A 24,506-nucleotide genomic window follows, 5' to 3' on the forward strand; every position below is an offset into this window, starting at 1 on the left:
AATGCCTTAAAACATTCTCTCTCTTATTATTCTGGCATTTGGCAAATATAAATAATTTTGGTTCTTAATTGAAATGTTTATTCTAATTTCATGCCAGATAGTGAGAAAAACCTGCAGATGTGTCTTTTTAGACCGTGTATGAAAACTTCTGGTTTCAACTGCATGTATGATATTTTCAAACAGGAGAAAAATATTTTGCAAAGTATATCTTCCAGAGCTTGTTTTTGGCAAAATTCATAAGGAAGGAATAAATAACACTACAATAAATAAAATTCAGAAACCAACAATTAGTTGTAATCCACATATTTTATGTAGTTGCCTGATCCAAGCTATCACACACTTGAGGAACACTTAACATCACATTGCATGGTACAGAGATTATGAGAAACACAGGCCATCATTAATTGTTGTTACCGATCTATAAATTTATTTGTCCCATGAAGACTTCAAAGCGTGAGTAGTCCACTTGCTGACCATTTATCTGTGACACCCAGCATTTGTCAGAATAAAAAAAAATATAAGGTCAACGTGAGGGTTCTAGTGTACCACGTATGGGTCATCTGTACTTGTCTAACTGGCATTTTTGTAAGGCTGCTTTGACACATCCAGTTTTTGCTGAGTGGCACAATACGGCGCTTTGCAGAAAAAACGCAACCGTTTTTTTTTGCCGCCGGTTGCGTTTTTTCCTCATAGACTTGCATTAGCGCCGTATTGTGCCGCATGGCCTTGCGTTGCATCCGGTTTTTGCCGGATGCAGCATATTTAGCCCATGCTGCGGCCGGATGGAACATTACCTAGCACGTTTTTTTGTGCGGCGAAAAAACCGCATTGCGCCGGATCCGGCGCGATGTGGCACAATTTGCAATGCAAGCCTATGGACGCCGGATGCGTTTTTTTGAACTGTGCATGCTCAGTATCAAGCCGCATCCGTCAAAAAACGGACGGGCCGCATGGAAAAACTTATGCAACGGATCAGTTTCTTTCGCCGCATCCGTTGCATAGGTTTTTGAGCCGGATTGAGCCGCAGTGCAAAAACCGGATGTGTGAAAGCAGCCTTACGCAAATGGAACTGATTTCCCACTTGGTATATGTAAACAAGTCATTGAATCATTTGGTGCTATCAATAGAACACTCTTCATAACATTAAGCACTGTGCTGAAATTGGACCCCCAGAATGGCCTCAGGCCACAACAAGTTGCAAAGTTTAGATGACCACCTGTCACATCACTGACTACCGGCTGTGGCCATAAATGTAGGGGAATTCGATCTTTGTTGACATGTCAAGCATGACTTGCATACATTTAGGTGATGGCACTTCCTAACAAAATCTGCATTTTGTACTACTATTATTGTTAACTGGTTTCTAAGTTGAACTAAATGGAAAGACAGACACCATTATGGTACATATCACAATTCTTACTGCGAGTATATATTAATATTTACCATATATTTCCTCCATCTGAGACATTGAGTGCTGGATGCCCTCTCCGAGAAATGACCTGACTGCACTGCCTGACAAATTAAGTTGCTATTGATCCTAATATTGTTGCTATTGTCTCACAAGACACTTGACTAATGTGATTAGTGACAAGGCAGAAGCATGCCTATTAGCATCATTATATAACACTATATTCTACTGTTCCTCACTATTACAGTACATAAAAAGAAACTTTGTGCATTCATTACAGTATATTACAAAAGCGAGTTCACCCCTTACATTTTTGTAAATATTTTATTATATTTTTTCATAGGATAACACTGAAGATATGACACTTTGATACAATGTAAAGTAGTCAGTGTACAGCTTGTATAACAGTGTAAATTTGGTGTACCCTCTAAATAACTCAACACACAACCATTAATGTCTAAACCACTGGTAACAAAAGTGAGTAGACCCCTAAGTGAAAATTACTACTATGTGCCTAATTAGCCATTTCCCCTCCCTGGTGTCATTGAACTCATTAGTGTTACAAGGTCTCAGGTCTGAATGGGGAACAAGCATCTTAAATTCGGTATTATCTCACCCACACTCTCTCATACTGGTCACTGGAGGTTCAACATGACATCTCATGGCAAATAATTCTCTGAGGATCTGAAAAAAAGAACTGTTGCTCTACATAAAGATGGCTTAGGGCCGCTTTACACGCTGTGATGATGTCATTGGGGTCACGGAATTTGTGACGCACATCCGGCCGCGTTAGCGATGTCGTTGCGTGTGACACCTATGAGAGATTTTGAATCGTTGCAAAAACATTCAAAATTGCTCATCGGTGACATGGGGGTCCATTCCCAATTATCGTTGCAGCTGCAGGTACGATGTTGTTCGTCGTTCCTGCGGCAGCACACATTGCTATGTGTGACACCGCAGGAAGGAGGAACCTCACCTTACCAGCGTCCGCTGGCAATGAGGAAAGAAGGAGGTGGGCGGGATGTTACGTCCTGCTCATCTCCGCCCCTCCGCTTCTGTTGGCCGGCTGCTTAGTGAGGTCGTGGTGACGCCGAACGCAGCTCCCCCTTGAGGGAGGGATTGTTCGGCAGTCACAGCGACTTCGCTGAACAGGTATGTTCGTGTGACGCTGCCGTAGCGATAATGTTCGCTACGGCAGCGATCACCACATATCGGCCGTACGACGGGGGCGGGTGCTATCTTGCTCAACATCGCTAGCAATTGCTAGCGATGTCGCAGCGTGTAAAGCGGCCCTTAGGCTTTAAGAAGATTGCCAACACCCTAAAACTGAGCTGCAGCACGGTGGCCAAGAATATACAACAGTTTAACAAGACAAGTTTCACTCAGAACAGGCCTCGCCATAGTCAACTAGACAAGTTGAGAGCTCATGCTCAGAGTCATATACAAAGGTTTTCTTTTCAAAATAGTCATATGAGTGCTGCCAGCATTGCTGCAGAGGTTAAAGGAGTGTGGGGGTCCTCCTGTCAGTTCTCAGAACGTACGCATCAAATTTGTCTGCATAACTGTCGTGCTAGAAGGAAGCCTCATTTAGAGATGATGCACAAGAAAGTCCACTGTTGCTGTTTGCTGAAGACAAGCAGACTAAGGACATGGATTACTTGATCCAAGATAAACTTGTTTGGTTCATATAGTTTCAAGCGTGTGCGGATAAACTGGTGAGTACAAAGACAAGTGTGTCTTTCTAAAGCGGGCTTTACACGCTGCGATCTCACTAGCGAGATCGCAAGCGATCGTACCCACCCACGTCGGTTGTGCGACACGGGCAAATCTCTGCCCATGGCGCACAGCATCGTTAGTCCCCGTCACACGGACTTACCTGCCCTGCGACGTCGCTCTGGCCGGCGAACCGTCTCCTTTCTAAGGGGGCAGTTCGTGTGGCGTCACAGTGACGTCACACGGCAGCCGTCCAATAGAAGTGGAGGGGCAGAGATGAGCGGGACGTAACATCTCGCCCACCTCCTTCCTTCCGCATTGCCGATGGAGGCAGGTAAGGAGATGTTCGTCGCTCCTGCGGTGTCACACATAGCGATGTGTGATGCCGCAGGAGCGACGAACAACATCGTACCAGCAGCAGAAACGATATTAAGGAAATGAGCGAAGTGTCAATGAGCAACGATTTTTCATGTTTTTTGTGCTCGTTAATCGTTGCTCATTGGTGTCACACGCTGTGATGTCGGTAACGGCGCCGGATGTGCGTCACTACCGTCGTGACCGCGACGATATATCGTTACCGATATCGCAGCATGTAAAGCACCCTTTACGGTCAAGCATAGTGGTGGGAATGTCATGGTATGGGCATGCATGAGTGCTGCCGACTGTGTGAAACTACAGTTCATTGAGGGAACCATAAATGCCAAAATGTAGTGTAACAAAATGAAGCAGAGCATGATCCTCTCCCTTCGGAAACTGGGCCACAGGGCAGTATTTTAACATGATAACAACCTCAAACATAACTCCAAGATGACCACTGCATTGCTAAAGAAATTGAGGGTAAAGGGGCTGGACTAGCCAAGCATGTCTCCAGACCTAAACTCTGTTGAGCATCTATGGAGCATCCTGAAATGGAAGATGGAGGAGCACAAGGTCTCTAACATCCCCCATCTATGTGATGTCATCATGAAGGAGGGGAAGAGGATTCCAGTGGCTCCTGTAAAGCTCTGGTGTACTCATTGCCTAAGAGACTTAAGGCAAATGTAAGGCAAAACGCAGTGTGAAAGGGGCCTTATCCTGTGTCATCTTACTCATTTACCAGGATAAGATACTCTTGCGCTTCTTTTTCTCAAGCTTCTATGTTATGTGCACACATAAAATAGAGCTGTCAATCAGTCAGAGCAATGTGAGACTAGTCCAGTGCCACAACCAGATGGGTCTTCAAACTATGTCAATAAGGTCGGCAGCACTCTTTACTCGTCCAGCTTCATAAAATCACAGTTACCGTAATAAAGGGGAGAGGGAAAAAGCAGGTACACAAGGCTGGATGACAGCTGTTTTGTTAGGGTTTGGAAGGCAAGGAGCGCCATTTGACTTTTTGAATGCAAAATTAGCTGGAATTGTTAAAGAAAGCCATGTTGCATTTGGAGAGCTCCTGAGGTGCCTAAAAAGTGGAGCTCCTTCAGCAGTGACCCCATTTTGGAAACTAGACACCTCAAGGAATTTAGATGTTTGGTAAACACCTTGAACCTCTATGTGCATCACAAAATTGTATAGCGTTGAGCCGTGAAAAAGAAAAAAATATATTTTAACCACAAAAATGTTGTTTTAACCCCAAATTTTTCATTTTCAGTAGGGTCACAGGAGATAATGGACCATAAAATTTGTTGTGCAATTTCTCCTGAGTACGCCAATACCCCATTTGTTGTTGAAAACTACTTTTGAGACAAAGTGATGAAGGGTAGGAGCGCCATATTTGAGTTCAGATTTAGTTGGAATGGTTTGCAGATGCCATGTCACATTGGCAGAGCCCCTGTGGTGCCAGAACAGCAGAACCCCCTACAAGTGACCCCAATTTACAAACTGCACCCCTCAATGAATTTATTCAACTAGGAGTGCAGTGAGCATATTGACACCACAGGTGTGTTACAAAATGTTATACTATTGGGCAGTGAAGAAAAAATAATTAAACTTTTACCACTAAAATATTCTTTTAACCCCAGATTTCCAATTTTCACAAGGGGAATAGGTAAAATAAGCCCAATAATGTATTACACAATTTTTCCTTAATGTGGCAGTACCCCACATGTGACTGTAGAGTATTGTTTGGCCTCACCACAGGGCTCGGGAAGGAAGGTTTGATTTTTGGAGCACTGATTTTCCTAGAATAGTTTGTGGACTCAATTTGCAGAGCCCTTATGTAACAGAATAAAAGAAATCCCCCTCAAGTGACCACATTTTGGAAATTACACCCCTCTGGGAGTTCATGTACGGCTGTAATGACGATTTAGTCTCTGGAAAACACCCATGGGGTCAAACACTGTGAATGTCTCAGAATTAAAAATTTCAAACTAAACCCTTTCCTGATATTCGCTGTACATGTACGATGCAGTGGGAAAGGCATTCCCGCAAACTGCCGTACATATACAGCACGATGATTTTGCTGGCTCACAAACACATCTGTCAAAATCATCAGCATGTGTCAACTATATTCCATAGCTGACAGCTGACCCACTGCAGAAACAGATACGATTCGTGCTAGCACCAAGTTTCAATAGTGGCAGAAACATCTATCTGCTTATTTGATGGAGGAGACTCTCTTGTTTTGTCCTCATCCGCACCCCTCAATTGTGATCGTATAGCTGATGGCCGCCATAATGGCCCCATGCTAATTAATTGCCACACTAATGCCAAACTTCAGCGGCCTGTATGGGCCTGCCTATATGCAGGACCTTACACGCATCCTATCAGTGTAAAGTCGGGGTCACACGACCGAAGATCTATCTGAGAGAATTGGGTTGATTATGCTAATGACACTCTAATCATACTCTGATCAACAACCATAAATGATTTCCCTGAGTGCAATGTGCAAAATGCGGTCACCACATATAGTATTGACATACTTGGGAAAAATAGCGCAACAAATTATGGGGTACATTTTTTCTTTATGGCTATTGTAAAGATGAAACATTTTGATCTAAATTCACTTATTAGGGCTCTTGCACACAAGCGTATAAATCGAATGAATTACAGTGCCTACAAGTAGTATTCAACCCCCTGCAGATTTAGCAGGTTTGATAAGATGCAAATAAGTTAGAGCCTGCAAACTTCAAACAAGAGCAGGATTTATTAACAGATGCATAAACCTTACAAACCAACAAGTTATGTTGCTCAGTTAAATTTTAATAAATTTTCAACATAAAAGTGTGGGTCAATTATTATTCAACCCCTAGGTTTAATATTTTGTGGAATAACCCTTGTTTGCAATTACAGCTAATAATCGTCTTTTATAAGACCTGATCAGGCCGGCACAGGTCTCTGGAGTTATCTTGGCCCACTCCTCCATGCAGATCTTCTCCAAGTTATCTAGGTTCTTTGGGTGTCTCATGTGAACTTTAATCTTGAGCTCCTTCCACAAGTTTTCAATTGGGTTAAGGTCAGGAGACTGACTAGGCCACTGCAACACCTTGATTTTTTTCCCTCTTGAACCAGGCCTTGGTTTTCTTGGCTGTGTGCTTTGGGTCGTTGTCTTGTTGGAAGATGAAATGACGACCCATCTTAAGATCCTTGATGGAGGAGCGGAGGTTCTTGGCTAAAATCTCCAGGTAGGCCGTGCTATCCATCTTCCCATGGATGCGGACCAGATGGCCAGGCCCCTTGGCTGAGAAACAGCCCCACAGCATGATGCTGCCACCACCATGCTTGACTGTAGGGATGGTATTCTTGGGGTCGTATGCAGTGCCATCCAGTCTCCAAACATCACGTGTGTGGTTGGCACCAAAGATCTCGATCTTGGTCTCATCAGACCAGAGAACCTTGAACCAGTCTGTCTCAGAGTCCTCCAAGTGATCATGAGCAAACTGTAGACGAGCCTTGACATGACGCTTTGAAAGTAAAGGTACCTTACGGGCTCGTCTGGAATGGAGACCATTGCGGTGGAGTACGTTACTTATGGTATTGACTGAAACCAATGTCCCCACTGCCATGAGATCTTCCCGGAGCTCCTTCCTTGTTGACCTTGGGTTAGCCTTGACTCTTCGGACAAGCCTGGCCTCGGCACGGGTGGAAACTTTCAAAGGCTGTCGAGGCCGTGGAAGGCTAACAGTAGTTCCTAAGCCTTCCACTTCCGGATGATGCTCCCAACAGTGGAGACAGGTAGGCCCAACTCCTTGGAAAGGGTTTTGTACCCCTTGCCAGTCTTGTGACCCTCCACGATCTTGTCTCTGATGGCCTTGGAATGCTCCTTTGTCTTTCCCATGTTGACCAAGTATGAGTGCTGTTCACAAGTTTGGGGAGGGTCTTAATTAGTCAGAAAAGGCTGGAAAAAGAGATAATTAATCCAAACATGTGAAGCTCATTGTTCTTTGTGCCTGAAATACTTCTTAATACTTTAGGGGAACCAAACAGAATTCTTGTGGTTTGAGGGGTTGAATAATAAATGACCCTCTGAATAAACTTTTCACAATTTAAAAAAAAAAAAATAAAAAAAGCAATAACATTCTTTTTTGCTGCAGTGCATTTCACACTTCCAGGCTGATCTACAGTCCAAATGTCACAATGCCAAGTTAATTCCGAATGTGTAAACCTGCTAAATCTGCAGGGGGTTGAATACTACTTGTAGGCACTGTATATCTAATTTTTTAGCAGATAGCACATTAACTTATCCAGAGGGATAGTGCTGATGACCTATTTTTTTCACACACAGCATGCTGCAAATTTGACTCTGAAATCAAATGAAACACACCTATTCAAGTTTATGGATAAAAAGATTTTGGACGCTACAGGATATACAGTATTACAGTTCTGTAACTTAGGAAAGTATAAATGGTCTTTTAAATGATTAATAGCTGCAGAGTAAAAAAAATGGATTGCACACGGGTGACAAGCGAGAAAAATCGTCCCACTTTTCTAGATGAAAATCAAAATAATTTTGTATAGTGTCGTATGAAACTACTCTTATTTGTATTTCCTTTTCATACATCCCAATAGTAAAGATACTGGTGAAACATCTGTGGGATAAAAATGCACATCACATCCCCAGATGAATTTCCTGAGGGGTGTAGTTTCATAACTTGGATTAATTTGGGGGATTTCTGCTGTTCTAGAATCAAGGGTGACTCTACAAGTGGTGCCGTAATCTATTACTGCCAAATTTGTGCTGCAAGTGCCCAATAGCTATTCTTCCCTTTTGAGCCTCGCAGTGTGTGCAGAATCAGTAGTTACCAAATACATATTGAGTACTGCCACATTCAGGAGAAATTGCTTTAGAAATTTGGGGGTCCATCTCCTTCGTTATTCCTGATGAAAATAAAAATATTTTGGGTTAAAACAATATTTTATTGGATAAAAAGCACATGTGGGTTCAAAATGCTCTATATATCTCTAGACAGATTTCTTAAGGAGTGTAGTTTCTGAAAAAGGGTCATTTTGGGGGAGAGGGAAAGGGAGGGTTATTGTTCCGGCACCTTGAGGGCTCTGCAAGTGAGACCAGAAAACTATTCGAGACCAATGGACAAATAGTGTTTCTTCCCTCTTTTGAGCAATGTCATGTGTCCAAAAGATTAGTCTGACTGCATATATGGGCTTTTAGCACTTTAAGGAGAATTTGTTTTACAAACTGTAGTCCATTTTTGCTACAAAAAAATTGTATTTTAAATTTTGCATCCCGATGTTATAAACTTTTGAGAAGCACTTGTATGTCCAAAAAGGCAACTATTCCCTTCGATAAATTTCTTGAAGGTTTTGGTTTCCAAAATCGTGTCACTTATGGGAGGTTTCTGCTTGTCTGCTTGGCACATTGAGGGCACTGAAAATGTGAAATGATGATCACAATCAATTTTAGCCAAAATTGCATTCCTGTGCCACGCCATGTGTCCAAACAGTAGTTCCCACCACATAATGGATAGCATAGTCAGGAGAAATTGCTGTACAAATTGTGGGCTCTATTTTCTACTGTTTCCCTTGTGAAAAGGAAAAAATTGGAGATAATACAACAATTTAGTTGAAAAAGCTTAATTTTTCATTTTCATGTCTCAATGTTATAAAGTTTGTAAAGCACCTGTAAGTCCAAAAAAGATCCCTACTTCCAAAGATAAATTCCTTGAGTGCTGTAGTTTTCAAAATTGGTTCACTTGTTGGTGGCTTCTGCTGTTTTGGCATCTTAGGAGCTCTGCAAATGTGATCAATTCCAGGCAAAATTAAGTTCCAAAAAGTCAAGTAGCACTCCTCCCATTCTGAGCCTTCATATGGTCCCAAACAGTAGTTTCTGACCAAACATGGGGTACTGACATGCTCATGAGAAATTGCACAATAAATTGTGTAGTCCAATTTCTCCTGCTATCTTTGTGAAAGGGAAAAATTTGGAGCTAAAATAATATCTTGGTGGAAAAAAAAATATTTTTAATTTTGACGTGCCAATGTTATTACATTTTGTGAAACACCTGTGAATCCAAAAAAGGTCCCCACACTCCTAGGTGTCGTTCTTGATAAGCGTAGTTTTCAAAATGTCATCTTCTGTGTTTTGTGTTTTCCTGTTTTGACACTTTGGGGGCTCTGCAACTGTGACATGGCTTCCAGAATCAACTTGCAGAAGAAATTGAACATCAAAAGTCAAATAATGCTTCTTCCCTTGTGTGTCATGCTGTGAGCTTAAACAGTAGATTCTTATCAAATAAGGGTTATCACGCATTCAGTAGAAATTGGTTAACCTATTGTTTGGCGAGTTCTCTCTCATTACAGGTTGTGAGAATGAAAAATGTAAGGCTAAAGTAACATTTTACTTGAAAAAGTATCATTTCATTTTTTTCATTCTACTTCCTCTGAAGCATGTAAAAGTTTAACAAACTTCCTAAAAGCGGTTTTGAATACTTTAAGGAATGCGGTTTTTAAATCAATTTTGGGGATTTTCTGACATATAAACTCCTCAGAATTATTTCAAAACTTAATTAGTCTTTAAAAAAAAAAAAAGAAAACGATTTTGCAAAATTTGTTGAAAAAATTAAAATTGCTAGTAAGCATTCAACCCTCCGTACATCCAATCAAAATAAAAGGGTGTTTCAAAAATGGTGCTGATGTACTGTAAAGCAAACATGGGAAATGTTATTTGTTAACAATTTTGTGCCATATATATGGGCATAAAAATTCTATTAGAAAATTGCTCAAATTGTCTCTCCAGGAAAGGAGGCAAACTCTAGCGCCACCTATTGGAAGTAGCAATCCTAAAAGTCAAAAGTGGCCTTTTAACAAGCCTATTCATATGACCTAGGATATATAAGCCAGATCAGAATCCCAAATTGCAGACATGGTGTTTCGGGTGATTGCCCCTCATCAGTGCAAATTGTGGGTAACTGATCTGACTTATGAGAAGCTTTGTGGGGACCACGGGGGAATACTATTCTCCTTTCGGAGACCTGACAAACCAGTCTGGCTGTCAGTGGTGAGGGAACTTATAGCTGCAATGCCCCTCTGGGATTTATTCAAATTGTCTCCAGGAAAGAAGACAAACTCTAGCGCCACCTATTGGAAGTAGCAATCCTAAAAGTCAAAAGTGGCCTTTTAACAAGCCTTTTCATATGACTTAGGATATATGCCAGATCAGAATCCCAATTTGCAGGCACGGTGTTTCGGGGTGATTGCCCCTCGTCAGTGCAAAGTTGAAAATTTTACAATTTTTTCACCAAATTTGTGCTATTTTAATAAATAATTGATAATATAATAGACTTAAATTCATCACTGTCATAAAGTACAATGTGTCACAAAAAACTATATTATATTCATTGTTATTTGTGGAAGGATTCCAAAGTTTTTATCACATAAAGTGACAATTCAGATTTGAAAAATGTGCAAAACAAGACTGCCGCGGAAACACCATCACATGTCTCAATGCTGGCAGGAAACTAGCCAGGTCTTTCACCGGGAACGAACAACCACGGGAAGGGCAGTCTCTAGTCAAGGAAACCGCCTATGGCAAAACATGGTATCCATCCACAGACAGCTGTTTTAGGGTATTAGCCCCTCATCAGTGTGGAGTAGGAAACTGGTTAGTGGGAGCAATGCCTAGTAAAAGACTACATAAGCAAGGATGATTAACCTTAGGGAGATCAACATCCAGCACCACGGAGACACCATCACGTGTTTCTCAACGCAGTGATTCTAGAACAAGGCCCCCTGGGAAAATCTGCAAAACAAGACTGCCGCGGAAACACCATCACATGTCTCAACGCTGGCAGGAAACTAGCCAGGTCTTTCACCGGGAAGGAACAACCACGGTTTGGCATAGGCGGTTTCCTTGACTGGAGACTGCCCTTCCCGTGGTTGTTCCTTCCCGGTGAAAGACCTGGCTAGTTTCCTGCCAGCATTGAGACATGTGATGGTGTTTCTGCGGCAGTCTTGTTTTGCATATTTTCCCAGGGGGCCTTGTTCTAGAATCACTGCGTTGAAAAACACGTGATGGTGTCTCTGTGGTGCTGGATGTTGATCTACCTAAGGTCAATCATCCTTGCTTATGTAGTCTTTTACTAGGCATTGCTCCCACTAGCCAGTTTCCTACTCCACAATGATGAGGGGCAAATACCCCGAAACAGCTGTCTGTGGATGGATACCATGTTTTGGCATAGGCGGTTTCCTTGACTGGAGACTGCCCTTCCCGTGGTTGTTCCTTCCCGGTGAAAGACCTGGCTAGTTTCCTGCCAGCGTTGAGACATGTGATGGTGTTTTCGCGGCAGTCTTATTTTGCATATTTTCCCAGGGGGCCTTGTTCTAGAATCACTGCGTTGAGAAACACGTGATGGTGTCTCCGTGGTGCTGGATGTTGATCTCCCTAAGGTCAATCATCCTTGCTTATGTAGATTTGAAAAATGTGGCTCTGTGAAGGTGAAAATAGGCTTCAGTGATTAGGGGTTAAACAGAAACTGTCACCAGGATTTCAACCCCAAACTATATGTACATGTAGCTTTTTCGCAGACAAGTCCAGCAATACCTTTACATGGCCAGTGCGCTCCTTCATTACTGAGAATGTCTGAATTGATAAGCAAATTGCTATGGCAGATCTGAACTTGTGCCGCTCCAGCTCTATTCTCTGCTCAGAGCTACCCCCTCCTGCTTGACTGACAGCCTCTGTGCAGTGTTACTGTGAGGAGGTAGCGCTGGACTAGAATAGAGCTGGAGTGACAGATCTACCATGGCTATATGCATAACAATTCAGATGCTGGTTTTTCAGTAGTGAAGTGACGGACTAGGCATATAAAGGTATTCCCAGAGCCTTTGCTCCTGCTGACTGACAGTTCCGTTGCCTGAAGTCACACAGCATAGACACTGTTAGTCAAGTAAAAGGAGGCAGCGCTGGGCAGGGAATAGAGCTGGAGTGACAGAGACTTCAAATCTGCTGTATTTCTTCAGCCTCACTTGCCTATCAATTAAAATAGAGGGATGGACTGGCCATGGAAAGGTATTGCTGGACTTGTCTTTGAAATAGCTACATCTGCATATAAACAATTTGGGGGGTGAAATCCTGCCGACAGATTCCCTTTAAAGCTTTATTATGCCAACTATATGCTTCCAACTTTGCAGGGACAGTTTTGTCACTTTCTGTTCTAGCATGACTGTCTTCAAAGGCAAAGTTGGGTGAGTTTGATGTAGAGGAATATGGCGCATACGAGTATGTTCAGAGCAATAGCCTCCATGACATTGAACACCTTTGGGTTGATCTAGATATGAGATTGTGGGGCAGGTCCTCTCAGCCAACACCAGGCTCTGACCTCACAAATGTGCATCTGGATGAGTGGGCAAATATTTCCAAAGACACAATCCAAAATCTTATAGAAACCCTTCCCAGAAGGCTGGAAGCTGTTATATCTGACTTCATATGAATGCGTATAGTTTTAGAAGTGCATGCCCTGTGGGTATACTATGTAGGTGCCCCAATACTTACAACCTTTGCTCGTATAGTATTTGTATTGTAGACCATGTCCTTGTGCCACCACCAGAATGCATAAAAACGGAGCCCAAAATGTCATACTTTGGACTCCCTTTGCCTTGTTCAGCTCAATAGCTCCATCTAGGGCCTGTCTGAATGCCGTTTTTCAAGGATTTTGACGAAAGCCTAGGACACAGGTGAAGGCAAGTTCCAATTCTATTATTATTTTACCATATTCCCCCATTATCCATTTTTTGAGAGACCAGAAAGCAAACCTCCTTTATCTGACCACAGAATACTGGACAATTGGAAGGCCGTTTAGGGCTACGACATCTCAGATATGAGGTCACCAGAAGGCCCTCTTTCTGAACCATTTTTGGTAATGAAATGGCTGGAAAAGCAATTCCCTAGTATACTATGTGAGGAAGAGCAAGAGATACATGCATCCCTTTGTGGAGGCCATTCAATGTGATTTCAAAACCTAACTGGTATAAACATAAAACTGATTTAGAAAAATTTATTGAAAAAATTAAAATTACTGGTAAACCTTCAACCCTTCTGAAGAGATGCAGAGGCTTCACCAACCGACCATCACTGGTGCAGAGACTCCACCGACCATCACTGGTGCAGAGACTCCACCGACCATTACCGATACAAGGGCTCCACCAACCATCAATGGTGCAAGGGCTCTACTGACCATCACTGGTGCATACAGTGGCTTCAACGATCATCACCGATGCAGGGACTCCCCCCGATCATCACTGCTACAGGGGCTCCACCGACCATCACTGGTGAAGGGGGTTTCCCGATCATCACTGGTGCAGGGGCTACCCCGACCATCACTAGTGCAAGGGCTCCTCCGATCATCACTGGTGCAGGGGCTCCACCGACCATCACTGGTGCAGGGGGTCCCCAATCATCACTGGTCCAGGGGCTCCTCCAACCATCACTGATTCAGAGGCTCCCCCAATCATCACTGGTGCAGGGGCTTCCCCAATCATCACTGGTATAAGGGCTCCACCAATCATCACTGGTACAGGGGCTTCTCTAATCATCACTGCTGGAGGGGCACCCCTGACCATCACTGGTGCTGGAGCTTCAACGACCATCAGTGGTCCAGGGGCTCCTCCAACCATCACTGGTCCAGGGGCTCCTCCAACCATGACTGATGCAGGGGCTCCTCCAATCATCACTGGTGGAGGGGCTCCCCTGACCATCACTTGTATAGGGGCTCCCCCAATCATCATTGGTGCAGGGGCTCCCCTGACCATCACAGGTGCAGGGGCTCCCCCAATCATCATTGGTGCAGGGGCTCCCCCAATCATCACTGGTGCCGGGGTTCCCCCGACCATCATTGGTGCAGGGGCTCCCCCAATCATCACTGGTGCAGGGGCTCCCCCAATCATCACTGGTGCAGGGGCTCCCCCAACCATTACAGATGCAGGGGCTCCCCCGACCATCACAGGTGCAAGGGTTCCCCCGATAATAACTGGTGCAGGGGCTCCCCGACAATCACATGTGCAGGGGCTGCCCCGACCATCACAGGTGCAAGGGTTCCCCCGATAATAACTGGTGCAGGGGCTCCCCGACCATCACATGTGCAGGGGCTGCCCCGACCATCACAGGTGCAAGGTTCCCCTATCATCACTGCTGCAGAGCCGGTCTCTCCTCCGTGTACCAGCAGCACTGCAGTGCTGAGGGCGCCACACAGGGCGGTGGGGGAGGGCGCGGGTGTGTCAGGCTCGGTGTCGCTCAGCATGAAATTCCCGGGTTCGGTGCTGCTGTCAGTCGTCCTGTTTGCGGCGGAGACCGTGACCGCCGTGTATATCAGCAGCACGTACAGCTCGGCCGGGGACAGCACCTGGCACTCCCTCACCCTGCTCTTCAGCCTCCTGCCCTGTGTGCTGGTGCAGCTGAGCCTCATCTTCATCCACAGGGACCTGAGCAGGGACCGGCCGCTGGTGCTGCTGCTGCACCTCCTGCAGCTTGGACCCTTGGTCAGGTGAGGATGAGGGGCGAGGGGCTGTGTATCCGCAGGGCATCCAAACAATGCAGTGAGGGCAGTAATGGATGCCAGCCTGCACATGGGAGGATATGGACTATTGTGCATTGTCCTGCTGGACTAGTAGTGCTATACAGTATATCAGTACAGCCCCATAGTGGAATCAGGCTCCAGAATCAGCTATATTAGATTGTATTATGGACTTAGTGGAAAAAGCCTTACCACTTAAAGGGGATGTCTGCCCTTTAAAAGGAAGAATAAAACATGATGTAAATGTATAATGAATTGTTTCTTTGCATGAAAAATTAGTTATTGCTACTGGTTTCATCTTCATATAAATTTATCGTCATTTGTTGATTAATTTCTGCTCACTTGTGGGGGAGGGGCAAAGGGAGGGGGTAGAAAAAAACATGACATGGTGTGGGGGGCACTGTGTAATTTTTGATGTCCTGTTTCAGGACCAAAGTCACCCTAATCTTATTCTACAGGTCAGCACAATTACAGTCCATATATCCATAGATTGAAATACTGTTACTTTTTCACCAGAAAATAAAATACAAAAAATCATATTAAGTTGAGGGGTTCTGAAAATCATAACTTTTGGACTGACTGTAGCTCTACCAGTAATAAATCCACCGTTCTATCGCCCCTTATATTTACAATAATCTCTGGCGGCGGAGTTATCTTCCAGGCAGCATCCGCCCCATAGCCTGGAAGAGCTCATTTACATAAAGTGATAAAAGAGGACTTATCCACAACAAGGCATCTGATATGAGATAAACAGGTATAGCTTTTTTCAGCAGCCTATAACCTGTAGACCCATATGAATAGGTTACATAGGGCAAATATGGTGACAGATTCTCTTTAAGTGGCATCAGGTACCTTCATAAACAGTGGTAACGGAAAGCTGTCGGTAGGATTTGCCCTCCTAAGCTGTCTATATGGGCATGTAGGTCATAAGAAGATGAATAAACTGATATTTTGATATCTGCGATTTAGTGTCTTATTCCAGAGAAATACAATTTTTCTTTTATATAAATGAGCTGTTGATCTATGGGCCGGACACTGATCTCCCTTAGAATCTGCCACCAGAGCTTATTTTAAATGAAAAGGGGTGAAACTAGTGTGAGACATGTAATGACTGACTTCTTGCTTCCATAATTACACACAGCTCCTCAGTGAGAGTAGAGCTAACACAGTACAGCAATAAGTCATTGGATCTCAGATATCAAAGTATCAGTTTATATAGCTTCCAATGAATAACATGTCCGTATAGATGGCTTAGGAAGAATGATTCTACTGACAGGTGCCCATTAACCCTATCACAAACTTTAACATACGCAAACATCATGGTCTGCAAGTAGTTCCCGACCTATCACGTATGGGTGTGTCATGGCGATTATGTGGGCACATGGACAGTACCTGCATGATCGGTGCTGGGAGTTTGGCATAAGTGATAGCCAAGCTTTGGCTGTCACAGCCATGGATGGTGCCTGCACCGACCCTGGCTATTTAACTCCTTAAATTCCATAATCCATAGCGATCACAGCATTTGGGAGGCTGGAAGATGGAGTGCGCTCCCACTCCCATTCGACTGGCACCCCTGCAATGCAATCGCGGCTGCCAATTGTTGTCATGGCAACCCATTGTCAAATAAGGCTGTGGTTTTGCTGACTACAGTGGCCTGTTAGAACTTGCCAGGAGCATGGTCTAAAAGCGTTCTGCCAGTGTCACACTGACAGGTGTAATGCATTGCAATGCACCAGCATTGTAATGCATTATACCAATGAACAGATTAATACAGTTTAGGGCTCATGCGCACGTTGCATTTTTTTTGCGTTTCTGCAGCGTTTTAAGCTGGAGCATCACATTGTCAAAATTCATGCGTTCTGCTTCCCCAGCAAAGTCTATGAGAATCATGAAAAATCCATGCGCACAATGCAGCGTTTTGATTGTCAAAAATTTGACAAAATCTCTGCGTTTAAAAAAGCAGCATGTCACTTATTTTATCCGTTTTGGCCGCGTTCTACACCGATTGAAATCAATGAGTTGTAGAAAAACGTTACCAAAATGCTAAGCAGTGCGTTTGCACTGAATTTTTGTTGTGATCTGCATGTTTTTTTTGACATAAAAAACGCAGGTCTTTCGGTCTCTCTCTCCCTCTCTCTGTCGATGGGAGATAAACTGTGGAAAAAGAAGCGCAATAGGGTCTTACCCCGGTAGCAAGAGGGGGATGAAGAGGGGTGGTATTACTCACCTATAGGGGTTGTGAAAGTCACAACTCCTATAACAGCATGTAAATTACTCCAAGCCACGGCAGTGGTCCCCAAATTGGCAGAAAACAGAGAGTAGTAGAATAGGGTGTCCAAGCCGCGCCAATGACTAGCCGATCATGAAGATTGTAGATTAATGTTGCTTTTATTCAATGCACAGGTCAACGCATTTCAGGAGACACAGCTCCCTTCCTCAGGACAGACTGGCAAGAAACATCAAATCTCTGATCTATCTTTGATGTTTCTTGCCAGTCTGTCCTGAGGAAGGGAGCTGTGTCTCCCGAAACGCGTTGACCTGTGCATTGAATAAAAGCAACATTAATCTACAATCTTCATGATCGGCTAGTCATTGGCGCGGCTTGGACACCCTATTCTACTACTCTCTATTATCTCTCTGTCGATGTCGGTCTCTCCCTCTCACCCCCTCTCTCATACTCACCGATCCACGATCACCAGCGCGGTGCTGCATGGCATTCACACTGTGGCGGCTTCTCCTCTTTTGAAAATGCCGGCCGCTCTTTATTCAATCTCGTATTCCCTGCTTGCCCCGCCCACCGGCACATATGATTGGTTGCAGTCAGACATGCCCCCACGCTGAGTGACAGCTGTCTCACTGCAACTAATCACAGCCGCCGGTGGGCGTGTTTATATCGTGCAGTTAAAAAAAAAATAATTAAAAAAAAAACAACGTGCGGTCCCTCCCAATTTGGATACCAGTCAGGGTAAAGCCACATGGCTGAAGGCTGGTATTCTCAGGATGGGGAGCTCCACGTTATGAGGAGCCCCCTTGCCTAGCAATATCAGCCAGCAGCCGCCCGGAATTGCCGCATCCATTAGAAGCGACAGTCCCGGGACTCTACCCGACTCATCCCAAATTGCCCTGGTGCGGTGGCAATCGGGGTAATAAGGAGTTAATGGCAGCAGCCCATAGCTGCCACTAAGTCCTAGGTTAATCATGGCAGGCGTCTCCCCGAGATACCTTACATGATTAACCTGTAAGTTAAAGAAAATAATCACACACATCCAAAAAATCCTTTATTTGGAATGAAAAAAAAACACACCCTCTTTCACCACTTTATTAATCCCCAAATACCCCTCCAGGTCCGATGTAATCTATATGAGGTCCCACGACGCTTTCAGCTCTGCTACATGAAGCTGACAGCGAGAAGCCACAGACCACGACCGCTCTCTGTCAGCTCCACGCAACAACTGAAGTGAGCTGCACTATCAGCGATGACGTCACTCAGGTTACTCGCGGCCACCGCTCTCAGGTGGAGGACTCCAGCTGTTGCCGCGGGTCACCTGAGTGACGGCACCTCTGATCGCGCTGCTCACTTCAGTCACTCAGGGGATTTGTGGTCACAGGTGAGTCCTTCACTTGTGACCGCAAATCAGGCTGCGACACAGAGAGCCGCGTGATATCAGTGAAGCTCTGACGTCACTGCTGCAGACTTCTGTGTCTTGGCACTGACCTCGGAGGTTCATCTGAGTTCATGACAGCACACAGAGACAGAGCCGCGGGATGACAATGAAGTCGGGTGAAGTTCATCCGAGTTCATTCTCATCGCCCTGCTCTGTCTGTGTCTGCTGTCAGCGGGCATGTAGCAGAGCTGAATTGCCGGGGGACTGCATGGACAAAAATGCATCCACAACGCATTTAAAATGCATGCAAAATGCATCCAAAATACTTGTGTTTTGGATGCATTCTTTTTGTCAACACGCAGCGTCAAGTCTGCCAGAGGGTGCATTTATTTCTGTACTGGTCAGGATGCAACGTGCGCACATAGCCTTAAAGATCAATAGAGAGATTAAAGCGGGCTTTACACGCTACGAGATCGCTACAGCGATCTCGTTGGGGTCACGGATTTTGTGACGCACATCCAGCCGCTGTAGCGATGCTGTTGCGTGTGACACCTATGAGCGATTTTGCATCGTCGCAAAAATGTGCAAAATCGCTCATCGGTGACATGGGGGTCCATTCTCAAATATCGTTACTGCAGCAGTAACGAAGTTGTTTCTCGTTCCTGCGGCAGCACACATCGCTCCGTGTGACACCGCAGGAACAAGGAACCTCTCCTTACCTGCCTCCCGGCCACAATGCAGAAGGAAGGAGGTGGGCGGGATGTTACGTCCTGCTCATCTCCGCCCCTCCGTTTCTATTGGGCGGCGGTTCAGTGACGCCGCTGTGACGTCGCTGTGACGCTTAACGAACCGCCCCCTTAGAAAGGAGGCGGTTCGCCGGTCACAGCGACGTCGCAGGGAAGGTAAGTAGTGTGACGGGTCCAGGCGATGTTGTGCGACACGGGCAGAGATTTGCCCGTGTCGCACAACCGATGGGGGCGGGTACCCACGCTAGCGATATCGGTACCGATATCGCAGTGTGTAAAGCGGCCTTAAGTAAAAAAGTTAAACAAAAGTTAAAAAAATTGTAAAACATTTTAAAAATTCCTACATTAAATAACAAAAACATAAAAAAGTTATACCAATAAATACGTATATTTATGTTAAAACAAAAATAAACAAAAAAGGACACAAATTTGGTATTGCCACGTCGAGAACAACCTGATCTATAACACTGTCACTCTAATTAACTCTTTCATAGTGATGGGCAGACCCAGACTGTAAAAGTCCTGATCTGCTGGTTCAAAAGTACCCGAGTATCGGGCCCAGAGTTCTCAGGGAACTCAGGGTAATGATCTGGGTCCAGTAACTCAGATAATGAAAGAAAAAAAAAGGAAAAATAAAGAAAAAAAAAAAAAGAGTAAAGCAAGGGCACTATACTTATTGAGTCTCCGGCGCAGCTGTACACTGCTACCGGGTCGCTCATTGTACTTCCGGGGCCACTCATTATTGCATTTCCATATTCACTGCTTTCCAAACCCACCGGCAGTCCCCACATCTGTGATTGGTTGTAGTGAGATACTCCCCCACCCTAAGGGCGGCTTTGCACACTACGACATCGCAGGTGCGATGTCGGTGGGGTCAAATTGAAAGTGACACACATCCGGCATTGCATGCGATATCGTAGTGTGTAAAGCCTTGATGATGCGATTAACGAGCGCAAAATCGTCGTAATCGTATCATCGTTGCAGCGTCGGTGTAATTCATAATTACGCTGAAGCGACGGTCTGATGTTCTTCCTCGTTCCTGCGGCAGCATACATCGCTGTGTGTGAAGCCGCAGGAGCGAGGAACATCTCCTACCGGCGTCACCGCGGCTTCCGTAGGATATGCGGAAGGAAGGAGCTGGGCAGGATGTTTACATCCTGCTCATCACCGCCCTTCCGCTCCTATTGGCCGCCTGCCGTGTGACGTCGCTGTGACGCCGCACGACCCACCCCCTTAGGAAGGAGGCGGGTCGCCGGCCAGAGCGACGGTCGCAGGGCGGGTGAGTGCGTGTGAAGCTGGCGTAGCGCTAATTTTCACTACGCCAGCTATCACACGATATCGTACCTGCGACGGGGGCGGGCACTATCGCGTGCGACATCGCAGCATCGGTCTGCGATGTCGCAACGTGCAAAGCCCGCCTAAGTCGCAGCGTGTCTGACTGCTTTCAATCACAGACCTAAGCGGGCTTTACACGCTACAATATATCTAACGAGATGTCGGCGGGGTCACGTCGTAAGTGCCGCACGTCCGGCATCGTTAGTGATATCGTAGCGTGTAACAGCTACGTGCGACGGTGAACGAACTGAAATACTCACCTTCTCATTCATCGTTGACACGTCGCTCATTTTCTAAAAATTGAATGTCTGGTTGTTCATTGTTCCCGAGGCAGCACACATTACTCCGTGTGACACCCGGAATAATGAACTGCAGCTTACCTGTGTCCCGCCGGCAATGCGGAAGGAAGGAGGTGGGCGGGATGTTTACGTCCTGCTCATCTCCGCCCCTTCACTTCTATTGGCCGACCACTGTGTGACGTCACTGTGATGCCGAACATGCCTACCCCTTCAGGAAGTGGATGTTCACCGCCCACAGCGAGGTCAATTGGAAGGTAAGTACGTGTGACGTGAGGTTACAGGATTGTGCGACACGGGCAACAAATTGCCCGTGCCGCACATACGATGGGGGCGGGTGCAATCGCACGATAAATGGTAACGTGTAAAGCAGCCTTTAGTCTGTGGGTTGATGTAGATTGGTGTAAAAATCAGTAAATAAAATTGGCTTAGGGTCACCCATATTATGATACCCAGCACGGATAAAGCATACAGCTACAGGTGGCAGCCCCCAGCCGTTAGCTAATCTTAGCTGTGTATCAAAATAAGAGGAACTGCATGCAGCTTTTTTTGTAATCTAATTTATAAAGCTCAGTGTATGTGTGTGTGTGTGTGTGTGTGTTTGTGTGTGTGTGTGTATGTCTGCTAAAGGAATTTCCACCGTCACATTTACAATCACAAAATTTTGCACAGACACCCAATGTGAACATCATAGACTTTGTTTTGACGTTAAAATTCCTGCCTCCGTTAAACTGAATGGAGCAGCGAGCTATAGGTTATTAATAGCAACTGTCAGTGATTGCTATAGGAACAAAATAAACTGTTAGTATAAGAAGCTTATGTGTGAGGTAATAAGATGTAGGTGGGGAGATGGATAGAGACAGAAAGAGACAAACAGACAGACAGACAGACAGACAAAGACACAGACAGAGACAGATGGGCAAAGATACAGACCTGGAAAGAGACAGACCTGGAAAGAGAATGATGGGCAAAGAGGCAGACCTGAAAAGAGACAGATGGGCAAAGAGACAGACCTGGAACGAGACAGACGGGGAAAGAGGCAAACGGTGAAAGAGACAGACCTGGAAAGAGACAGACGGGGGAAGAGACAGCCCTGGAAAGAGACAGACGGGGAAAGAGACAGCCAGGCAAAGAAACAGCCCTGCAAAGAGACAGCCCTAGAAAGAGACAGCACTAGAAAGAGACAGACGGGCAAAAAGACAGACGGGCAAAGAGACATATGGGCTAAGAGGCAGACCTGGAAAGAGACAGCCCTGGAAAGAGACAGAGAGGGAAAGAGACAGCCCTGGGAAGAGACAGCCCTGTTTAGAGACAGATGGGCAAAGAGACAGACCTGGAAAGAGACAGACCTGGAAAGAGACAGACGTGAAAAGAGACAGACTTGAAAAGAGACAGACGGGCAAAGAGACAGACGGGGAAAGAGACAGCCCTGGAAAGAGACAGCCCTGGAAAGAGACAGCCCTGCAAAGAGACAGCCCTAGAAAGAGACATCCCTAGAAAGAGACAGACGGGCAAAGAGACAGACGGGCAAAGAGACAGACGGGCAAAGAGACATATGGGCAAAGAGGCAGACCTGGAAAGAGACAGCCCTGGAAAGAGACAGACGGGCAAAGGGACAGACCTCGAAAGAGACAGCCCTGGAAAGAGACATCCCTGGAAAGAGACAGATAGGGAGAGAGACAGCCCTGGAAAGAGACAGCCCTGTATAGAGACAGATGGGCAAAGAGACAGACCTTGAAAGAGACAGACCTTGAAAGAGACAGACTTGAAAAGAGACAGACTTGAAAAGAGACAGACGGGGAAAGAGACAGACGGGGAAAGAGACAGACGGGGAAAGAGAAAGACGGGGAAAGAAAAAGACGGGGAAAGAGACAGACAGGGAAAAAGACAGACGGGGAAAGAGACAGACAAAGACAGACGGGGAAAGAGACAGATGGGGAAAGAGAGAGACAGACAGACAAACATATAGAGACAAATAACAAGGATGCTGTGGACTTTTCTTTTTTGGATAAACATATAGAGACAGACACAGAGATAGAGAGAGAAATACAGACACAAAGATGGAGACAGATAGACTGATACAAATGCAGACAGAGAGATAGAAACAGACAGACAGAGACATAGACACAGACCGACAAAGAAAGACACAGACAGAGAGACAGACAGACAGCAACACACAGACAGAGACTGGGAGATAGACAGAGAGACAGTTACTATCCCGGGCAACGTCCAGGTACTACAGCTAGTTATTAAATACATTTTAAAAAAATCACTGTGTGGACCCCCAATTTTGATACACAGCCATGATAAAGCCGACAGCTGGGGCCTGGTATTCTCAGGTTGGTGAGACCCATGCTTATGGTCCACCAGCTATAAATAGCAGCTCCCCTTAGATTGCCCTGGTGCGGTGGCAATTTAGGTAATAAGGAATTAATAACAGCTCACAGCTGCCATGAAGCCCTAGATTAGTAATGGGGAGGGACTATGAGACCACCCCATTACTAATCTGTAATTGAAAAGAAATAAACACAAACATTTGAAATTAAATTAAAAAACACCCACAACCTCTTTCACTCCTTTATTAAGCTTCCAAAAGATCCAGGTCTGACGTAATCCACACAAGGTCCCACTGGAGGCACAGTGAGCGGACATAGAACATGACCACTCACTGTGAGTTTCAGGCACAGACTGAGCCACAGTGATGAGCAATGAAGTCACTCAGGTTATTTGCAGTTACAGATGGAGGTTCCCACGGTCCTCCACCATCACAGGTAACCTGCCCTCAGGTGACCTCAATTAACTGAGTGACCTCACCTCAGGTGAGGTCACTGAGTTCAGAGACCTGCATCTCCTGGCAGAAAGCCACATTTTTTTTGCCAAGAGATGCAGATTTGGTGCTGAAATTTCAACAGCATATTCTTGCACCCAATCTACACCTCCTGGCAAAAAAATGCATCAAAACAGCATGCGGTGATAGGTGTTTTTGCTAGGAGGTGTAGATTTGGTGCAGGAATATGGTATAAAAATTTCAGCAGCAAATCTGCATCTCTTGGCAAGAAAATATTCAAAAACGGTTTTGATGTCATTTCGGTGTGGTTTTCTGACAGGAGGTTCAAATTTGCTGATGAAATCTGATGCAGACATTTGAAATAGACATTTCATAGATGTCTCCCATTACTGATCTAGGGTTTAGTGGCAGCTGTGAGCTGTCATTAACCCCTTATTACCCCAATTGCCACCGCACCAGGGCAATTGGAATGAGTCGGGTAAAGTTACGGAAGTGTTGCACCTAATTGATGCAACAATCCTGGGGGCTGCAGGCTGCTTTTTTTAGGATGGGGGGGAAAATAAGCATGGGTCTTCCCAGCCTGAGAATACCAACTCTCAGCTGTCAGCTTTATCATAACTAGGTGTCAAAATTGGGGGGAGATCGCACGCCATTTTTAAAAATTATTTATTTA

General features: G+C 45.2%; 1 protein-coding gene across 1 annotated transcript in view; it reads left to right on the forward strand.

The window, feature by feature from the left end:
* Nucleotides 1-14,693: 14,693 nt before the first annotated feature.
* The window catches only part of XK (X-linked Kx blood group antigen, Kell and VPS13A binding protein), a 40,389-nt gene continuing 30,576 nt past the window's right edge, over nucleotides 14,694-24,506 (forward strand). The window contains exon 1 of the mRNA XM_075336428.1: nucleotides 14,694-15,033. Within this exon, the coding sequence (XP_075192543.1) occupies nucleotides 14,789-15,033 (245 nt within the window). The 5' untranslated portion in view covers nucleotides 14,694-14,788. The remainder of the gene's footprint in view (nucleotides 15,034-24,506) is intronic.

Source organism: Anomaloglossus baeobatrachus, chromosome 2 (assembly GCF_048569485.1).
Source record: "Anomaloglossus baeobatrachus isolate aAnoBae1 chromosome 2, aAnoBae1.hap1, whole genome shotgun sequence".
Taxonomy (NCBI): domain Eukaryota; kingdom Metazoa; phylum Chordata; class Amphibia; order Anura; family Aromobatidae; genus Anomaloglossus; species Anomaloglossus baeobatrachus.